Genomic DNA, 9,967 nt, shown 5'->3' on the forward strand with positions numbered 1-9,967 from the left:
CGTATTTTTTAATTAATTAAATAATTAGTATTTTCTAAAAAGGGTATTTTAAGTAATTTATTTTTCTATTTGAATTTTGGAGCCAAAATGATATTTGAATTTTGGCGCCAAAAGTATTTGAAAACTTAATTATTATTTTTGGATAAGATTTATTATCCATTTATTTTATTTTAAAAACCGGCTTATTTATATATATTTCGGATATTTTAATTAAACAAAATTATATTTTATTATTTATTTAAAAGGGCCGAAAATTCCTAAATTATTAACTATGATTTTCGGATTTTCTATGTGTAGAAAATCTGATTTTCTTAGTTATTTTATTCAGTGAATAATTGGAATTTTATTAATTAATTATTTTATACAATAAATATTATTTACACAATTATTTTTAATTCCTTAAAACTAGTAAATTAATTCCCTAAATATCTAAAAGCCACCATGATGGATTTTTGGGTGACTTATTTTGGTAAATTATACTTTTAATTATCTCCTTAAAATCTCCTATTTTCCTTAATTCTAATTCTCCATCGTTTTAATATCTAATCATCATATTTTCTTCCCATTCATTCTTCTTAATTATTCCCCAAGTAATTCCAATGTCCTTATTATTTTTCATGACATACATACATTCTATATGCAATTATACACAATCACCTTAATATCCAAACTTTCTTTAATTCTTTTACTCACTTCTCCAAGTAATCCCTTAAACCCTGCTTGCCATAATTCTTCCCACATTCTCTTGCCATAATTCTTGCATGAGCTAGCCTATAAATACCCCTTCATACCTCTCATATTCTTCACACCAAAAACCCAATTCTCTTCTTCTCTCTTATTCTTCTTTTCCCTAAACCTTTTCATACTTTTCTTCTCCTCTTTTCATACAAATATTATCCCGTATACCTTTGAAGCCAGTTTTCGGGCACTTCTGGTCAGTTTTTGAGGTATTAATGTTTCACAAAAGATTGTTCCTCTCAAAAAATCCTTGAGGTTAAGAGTTATATTGGAGGAGTTATGACCTCTGCAAGTTCTGCCTATTATTTTCTACGAAAATCCAATTCTCTTTAATCTTATTCTTTTATCTTCTTCATGGTTAGTTTTCTAAAATACAAATACCTATTTCAAAGCTATAATTTTATATTAAAATATTATTTTAAAAGAGTTTTATAGTCCATGCACATTAGATTTGAGTTTATGTTGTGATAACCTTATGGTTATGTTATTTGCAAGGTGTATTAGTGATTGAACTTTGAAAGTGCGAAGTGTTGATTGATATTCGGAATCAAGGTTCTTGAGGTTCTTTTTGTGTGGTTTTTCTAGCAAGGATCAAGGTATGTTTAGGTGGCTAGATATCTTTGAAAGTGATTGGTTTGAATAACATTTTTTATATGATTTTATTGGTGATTGAATTAAATTGATTTGAATTATGATTTTGAAATAAATTATGTTTGGAGGTATTGATTTTAATATTTGTTTTAATAAAAAAATTTTGAATGATTGATTTTTAAATCATGTTTTGAATGGTTTGAATTACTTATCATGTTTAAATAAAGGATTTGATTTTAAAAGGTTTGTTGAATTAAATAAAAGGTTTTTCAAGGAAGAGTTATTGATTTTGAAAAGTTTTTAATATGAGATTTTATTCTCAAGTATTTATTTAAAAGGTTTTTATTTTGAAAGTATGTGGAATTATTAAAAAGGAGTTTGAATTTTATTGGATATTAAAAGGATTTATTGAACCATTAAATTATTATTATTATTAATGCTTTACAAGCATGTTGGTAATCCCACTATGCGGATTTGGTTTATTGATAAGGCCTTGGACTTTGTATGACCGAGTCTTTCCTCAAGAATAGCCTTGTAATATAAGGAACTAGTTTGGGGGGTGTGCACACTTGGGTGAGGAATTGGATTAAAAGAAATTGGTTCTTAATAAAGAAATTGGTTTTATTAACTATTATTTAGAATATTGAATCATTGGAATCGGTTTTGGAATAATGAGTTTGAAATTATTGGATTAATTATTGGAATTGGTTTTGAAAGCATGTTTGCAAATAAATTGAGTTTACATTATCTTGCGCTTATCGTACTTAGCATATTTTGCTAATCCGTATTTCTTATTTGTTTTGGTTCGCCCTGTTTACCGTAATAGTAAGCAGTGTTGACTATTTCAGGTGGAATCATGAATGAGCATATGGGAGTCTCAGGATTTGCTTCACCTAGTTTAAGAATGTTGGTCTTGTCTTTATTTTGAGTACTCATAACAATGTTACTATTTTTATAAGTATTAATAAAATAAAGTTGTATTTCTGCTGCAAGTTTTGTTATTGAGTTAAGTATTTTGAGTAGCCTTGCGTAATCACGCGGCGGTAACACTCCTAAGTCTATCTCTATGGTATAATTATACGTATTATACTAGTATTTCCGTAGAGGGAGATTTGGGGGTGTTACAATATATATATATATATATATATATATATATATATATATATATATATATATATATATATATATATATATATATATATATATATATATATATATATATATAACCAAGTTATAATGAGGACTAAGGGTATAATAAGAACTAGGAACTAATCTAGGCCCTTAAATCATGTTAATCGGATGGCTCACATGCTTCCCGTGTCATTAATGGTATTTTCGTAATATTTCAACTTTGTAAAGTGTTTTCTAGTTTTATTTCTAAAAGGTTAATAAAAGTAAATGAAATTGCCTTTAAAGTTAGAAAAACTGGAAAAAAGTTACAAAAACCGCAAAATTACAAAAATGTCATTAATGAATGCGGGTGAAACGTGAGCCATCAGATTGTTACGATCAAGGGCTGAGATTGGTTCTTAGTTCCTATTATTCACCTTGGTTCTCACATGATCTCAATTCGTCAAAAATAAATCAAACTTTTAATTATTTTTTAATAATACAAACTTTGAGGGGTATCCGCTTTAAACAAGTTAAAACCGATTAGTTACCTCTTGAACAAGTTATATGGAACACGTGACATTGTATTATTTTTTTAAAACTATTAAATAACTTTATAAGATAAATAAAAATCTTAATCGGCTAAATAAGTTGTAGGTAAAATAACTTGTTTAAAGCGGATATCCCTCAAAGTTTGTATTATTTAGAAATAATTAAAAGATTGACTTGTTTTTAGCGGGTCGCTCAAAGTTTATAGTATTTTTGACAATTTTTCATATATATATATATATATATATATATATATATATATATATATATATATATATATATATATATATATATATATATATATATATATATATATATATATATATATATATATACACACATACAACTAATATATAAAGCTAAACTTTTAGTCAGGTCACGAGACAGCGACACTTGGCGTTCCAACTTTTCGCCAAGTGTCGCGCCACATTGGATTGATTTAAATAGGTTTCATAAGATAATAAAGTTGATTTAGAATTCTATTTGGATAGAATTTTAGGATAAAATTGTTAGTTGAAAGTTTTATTTTTGATTAAATACCAATATTTCAGATGTAAAAATTGAATTATAATTTTATTAAAAAAAAATTATTAGATTATAATTCTCAAAAATTATCATATAAATTTGTTTTTTAGATCATAATATTTTTTGGAGCGAAGGAAGTGATTCAAAGCGTAAAACATTCATTATATATACTAATCGGTTAAAATGATATACTTCACAACCTAATAGAATTTTATTACTATGTACACCTGTCAATTAGGGTCGGGTCATGAGTCATCTTTGATTGGGTCACTTCAAATTACGAGCCAAGAAATTTTCAACTCTTGCCCAAAAATTGGGTTCGGGTCAATCCAACAGGCTTTGAACATTTATTTTATTTTATTTTATTTTCTAATATTTTTATTTTTTTAATGTATTAAATCGAACATTTTCACCAACATTATTATTAGTTATTACATGCCTACTAGATAGCAAATCGTCACAAAAGTACATCAATTCCTAACTAATTTTATATCAATGATATATTTTAAAATTTGATACTTCCTCCGTTTTTTATTATTGTACCATAGGGGTTAGGTACAAATATTTTGGTAGTGGAAAAAAGTAAGAGCGAGAAAGGTAAAAATACAAAATTGTCCATGTAACATATTGATAAACTAAAATGTAAGTGTGAAAAAGCAAGGGTATGTTGGGTATTTGTAGTGTGAACACAAATAATTTTTTTTCCAAAGAGGAAATGGTGCAATATTTGTAAAACTTGCTAAAAAGGCAAGTGATGCAATAATAAAAGAACGGAGGAAGTATATAGATTAAAAATTTATCTTAAAATTCAATAAACAAACCGGAAATCACACGGGGCACTAATTAAAAATAGTATATATAGATATATAGAATTGAGATCATGTGATAACCAAGGTGAATAATAGGAACTAGGAACCAATCTCAACCTTTAATCACGCTACATCCGACGGCTCACATCTCACCCGCATTCATTAATGACATTTTCGTAATTTTCACGAATTTTAAAACTTTTTTCTAGTTTTTTAACTTTTAAGGCAATTTTATTTATTTTATGACTAATTTCATTTACTTTTACTAACTTTTCATTTACTTTTTAGAAATGAAACTGGAAATCACTTTATAAAGTTGAAATATTACGAAAATGTCATTAATGACACGGGAAGCATATTGATCGTCCGATTAACATGGTTTAAGGGCCTAGATTAGTTCCTAGTTCTTATTAGCCGTGGTTCTCATTATAACTTGATTCGATATATACACTACGTATCTTTAAAAAATTAAAAACATTAAATAAAAAAATAAAATAGTCAAACAAATAGAATAACGACACGTGTCCCGAATACCTATATACTAATCAAGTTAGCAACCGGTTATAACCTTTTTAAAGCGAATACTCCCCAAAGTTTGTATTATTTAGAAATAATCAAAAGATCTACTCCATACTTATATTTGGCAGATCGCTTAAAATTTGTATTATTTTTGACAATTTTTCCTTATTTATTTATTTTTATTTTTTTTATGTATAAGATTTGCGAGCATTCTTTGTTTATTTAATTTTTTTTTAATGTATAATATTTGCAAGCATTCTTTATTTGTTTAATTTTCTTAAGATGTATAGGATAATATATATTTTTTCTCTTAAAGATTGCCCATAAACTTATTTGGATAATTGTAATTGTTATTTTGTATGAACAATTGAACAATATGCTAAATTATGATTGCGAAAGGGAATTATGACAAGTATAATATTTAATTAGTTATATTATTTAATGAAAAAAAATTCTAAACTTGTAATCAAATACATTTATGGAGAAAATATGCTATATGAAGTATGTCAGTATTTTGACTAAGTAGTACTCGTACTTCGTATTTAGGACTTTTTAAGCCGTAAAACTTTAACTATTTAAGTACGAGTATTTGTTTGTTTCTACATTTTTTGTTTTCAAATTAAGCAATATTAATTTGTCCCCCTTGTAGCTCCGCCACTGACTAAAAGGTCCCTGTAAGTCATCATGTATATGAAAATGCTATTTGATTGACGAATTTTGTCAATCTATCTTGGAGATTGCTTGGTGAATTACAGTTTATCAAATCCAATGAGTCCTTTTTATTTATTACGACGTAGTATTGTAAGCATTGAGAAATGAACATGCTAGTTATTATTTTTATAGTTCAAAATTGATGGCAGACACTTGCATGCATGGCTTTTGCCATTTCAGAGTACTTACAAAGTAAACACAAGTACGTGTATACTTAAATGACTTTTAAAAGAATTGAAAACTGCATTTCACAATATGGAGCTGTATAAAATTCCATAAATCATGCATTTTTAACAATATCAATCTTCTGCTTGGGTGAACTAGTAGTTCGCTCATTAACCATTACCACCAGGCACCAGCTTGATGAATTCTTCTACGCTGCTGTAAACGAGTTCCAAGGAGTGTTGTTCTTACTGTTGTTAGCTTTCCAACAACATCACTCATGTCCAACCTCTCTCGCGGTGTCTCGATTGAGCAAGAAAGAGCGATTTCAAGTACCGAAATTAATGCCTCCAATATCATGATGTTATTAGTCTCCACTCCGCTTATGTCTGCTAGAAGAACTTGATCTAGAATCTCAGTTACGCGTTGAGGCAGAGCGCCTTTCACAAAGCTATGTAGACTTAGACCCTCTTTAAACATATCATTTGTAGGCCTTCTTCCTGTAAACAATTCTAGTACAAGAATCCCGAAACTATAGACGTCGCCACTAGTAGACACTTCATTTCCCAGTCCATATTCTGCACCACATCATACGTTTTGCAAGTGTTATTATGGAAAAAAATTTGGAATTTTAAAAAAAATTTGGCACATAAAATAAAATTCACACCATTATTACCTGGAGGAGCATAACCAATTGTTCCTCTAACACCAATAGAGCTAGATTGACTAGTATGAATGGCGTTGTTGGCTTCTGAGAAGAACTTGGCTAGTCCAAAGTCGCCGACATGTGCAACCATATCATCATCGAGGAGGACATTACTCGCCTTGAGGTCGCAGTGAGCTATGGAATCCCCATGGTGATGGTGAAGATAATCCAAAGCAAATGCGACATCAATTGCAATATCGAGTCTTTGATAAAGATTCAAGTACTTCGAGGTATCATTTGTGCCTTCGACGACACTAGTTGTCTTGGGTGGATGCAACCAATCTTCCAAGCTGCCATTCGACATGTACTCATAAACCAAAGCCTTGAAATCTTTGCCTTGATGATCAATGCTTGAACAAGCTGTTATGACCTTAACTAGATTACGATGACGAATGCTCTGAAGTACTCCACATTCAGCCAAAAAACTCTTCAAAGCACCGCGATACTCTAGATTAAATTTCTTGATGGCAACGATACTTGATCCTTCCTCGTCGAGAGTTCCCTTGTATACAACCCCAGAAACACCACTACCAAGCACATTTTCGGAGGAAAAGCCGTTTGTAGCTTTAAGCAACATTTGATAAGAAATATTCGGAAAATTTTCTATATCATTGTTAGAAGCAACATGTTCCTTTGCCCTTTTACTCTTCCAGAAATTGCATAATAACAACACAAGTATAGACACGAACAAACAAACTCCAGCAATCCCAAAAAGAACCGCGATTATCAATTTTTTCCTATGCTCCACTCTTCTTTTATGGGTGTCGCGGGTGAACCTACACTTGGGCAACTTTAACTCGGGTATGCCTCCGCATAGATGACTATTCCCACCAATCAAAAGACCGCTTGTATTACTAAAGATTCCATTTGTGGGTACTTCACCTTCAAGGTTATTGTATGATATATCTAGGTTTTGCAACTGTAGGCTGCTTATAAATTTCGGGATTTCACCGGATAAGTTGTTGTATGACAAATCCAACCCAAGAAGGCCCTTTAATGTTTGCAATGATTCAGGGATAGTGCCATAAAAATTGTTTTGCCATAAGTTTAATAACTCTAACGACGTACAACTACCAAGAGAGCTTGGTATGTGACCTGATAACTTGTTTTGAGAAACATCAAGGGCGTTAAGACTACTCAGATGCCCAACTTCGTCGGGAAGAGGGCCGGTTAGCTGGTTTCCAGATAGATCGAGTCCAATAGACAAGGAGGTAAGACTGAAAATTATGGAGGGTATCTTGCCGCTAAGACTGTTATTACAAAGAGATAAAAATATGAGGGACCCACAATTTCCCAAACTCGAAGGTATTTGGCCATCGAGATCATTGTTACACAAGTTAAAAATAGATAACATGGTTAAGTTTCCGATTGAGGGTGGAATGACTCCTGATAAATGATTATTGTTTAAATAAAGACCTCGGAGGGCTTTGAATTTTCCAATCCCTTGCGGAATGGTCCCAACAAGTGCGTTGTCATTGGCCGCGAAGTATTGTAGTTCGGCTAAGTTTTCAATGCAGCTTGGAATTTCTCCGGCTATGTTGTTATCATTTATTACCAAAGTAGTAAGAAATGAAAATTTGCATATGGTTTTAGGAAAAATTCCTTTAAAGTTGTTTTTGCTCAACTCTAACCATTGCAAATTGGTTGCATTGACCAAAGAAGAAATGAAATCCAGATCTCCAGCTTGGCCATTCCCTAAGGAGTTCTCGTCGAGGCTAAGTCTAGTAAGATTTGTTAACTTATGCAAAGAAGGAACTTGTCCTTGAAGATTGTTACTTGAAAAAAAAAGCGATTCTAGATTTGTGAGATTGGATATCGAAGTTGGAATTTCTCCACTAAATCGATTTCCAGCTATAGAAAACCATTCAAGAAATGGAAGAGTGTTACCTAAACCCGAAGGAAGGCTTCCTTCCAAGTCATTTTGGGATAGTCCTAATTCTTTCAATAAAGAGAGGTTAAAGATCGAGGGTGGTACTACTCCCGAAAGCTTATTATTGGATAGATACAAACTGGTTAGTTTCTTTAAATTGCCTATACTATCTGGGATCCTTCCTACTAAATTGTTTCCGATTAGAGATAGCATTGAAAGCGATGATAAGTTTCCTATAGATGAAGGAATGTTACCGGTCAAGTTGTTCTCTCCCAAAAGAAGAAACTTCAAACGTGACATCGAACCAAGTGTAGACGGGATTTCTCCCACTAAATTGTTACCCTCGAAGCTTACACCAATGAGGCTATAGAAACCTTCTATACTCGACGGAATTTCCCCTCCGATGGAATTATTATTCAACCCAAGACGTTGCAGCCTATGCAAACGACCAATTTCGGATGGGATTATGCCAGAAAAACTGTTATCATAAAGGATCAACTTATTTAAGAAGCTTAAATTTCCAAGATGAGGCGAAATAGTACCTGTGAGCTTGGAGGAATTCAAGTCTAGTATTGTCACTCTTTGGAGTCGATGACCACAAGTAACGCCGTACCACTCACAAAAATGGATGGTGTCATTCCATGAGCTCATGACACCAAAAGGATCATCAGTTATTCCTGCCTTGAATTCGAGCAATGCTAGCTTGTCTGTTTCGTTGTTCCCAGCTATCGCGAATGAGAGACAACACATCAATAACAACCAAGTAGTAGTAACACATATGAGCCCGTAGACACGATACATAATTGTGTATAACTCTTGTGATCGAAAGAAAAATTAATCAAGGCCAATTATGTATGTATATTCATCAACAGACTTATTGTAAGCAGATTTTATACTACTACAATATTGTAAGAATTTATATAAATGATTCATCACTAAATAACATAAAATCAATGGGAACATCGGTAAAAGAATACGAGTGTAGTAGGTATGTGCAAGTTGTGGAGGACCGTTTACTAGTCTTGAATTTTAAAGCTAAGTACTTTAAACAAAAATATATCCATTTTTGGTATATTAAATTTAACACTTGAATTATTATACTATATTTTTTCCAACAACTAGCATATTTATGTTCTTCATTAGTGACCACCTATGTGGACTTGCAAAAGCTAAGGAGTTTGATGGAGGAAGAAAACTATTGGGATTGAAATTTAAAGATAATATTGAATCTTTAATGTTTCTAGTAAAAATAATTATGGTGCATGAGTTCGATAAATATAATCTTATTTGATTCATATTAATGTGTAATTTTAAAATAGGAGTATTGTATCATGTATTGTACTCCGTATTTTTTAATATTTGTATAACTGATATTTAAGGAAAGTATTTAAAGATATACTTGGTATAAATGCTTATATTTTTTTTCTAAGTGTTCCACCCGGTTCATCCTTTTTGGGCTAATCCGGATTTGAGATCAGTTGTGGATGGTATAAATGTTTATATTATACATGTGCATAAAATTTGTGCAACAAGCAAACACGCAATCATTACAAATTAAAATTTCTACGTGATAGCTTCACAATAAGCAGATGCTTATTGACTTGCTGACTCGATGCGAGAGACAACTACTAGATGATCAGCGACGACTTGGAAAGTTGAAACCTATACTTTACCAAA

At 31.2% G+C, this 9,967-nt stretch overlaps 1 protein-coding gene across 1 annotated transcript; it reads right to left on the minus strand.

Annotated features, from left to right (window-relative positions):
- Positions 1–5,894: 5,894 nt before the first annotated feature.
- Positions 5,895–9,091, minus strand: LOC145557992 (uncharacterized). Its single transcript, XM_081619151.1, has 2 exons — positions 6,391–9,091; positions 5,895–6,292 (listed from the first exon to the last, which is right to left on the minus strand). Exons 1-2 carry the CDS (start codon positions 9,089–9,091, stop codon positions 5,895–5,897), a joined length of 3,099 nt encoding a protein of 1,032 aa, XP_081475277.1.
- Positions 9,092–9,967: the final 876 nt, after the last annotated feature.

Source organism: Chenopodium album, chromosome 9 (genome assembly GCF_948465745.1).
Source record: "Chenopodium album chromosome 9, dcCheAlbu1.1, whole genome shotgun sequence".
Taxonomy (NCBI): domain Eukaryota; kingdom Viridiplantae; phylum Streptophyta; class Magnoliopsida; order Caryophyllales; family Amaranthaceae; genus Chenopodium; species Chenopodium album.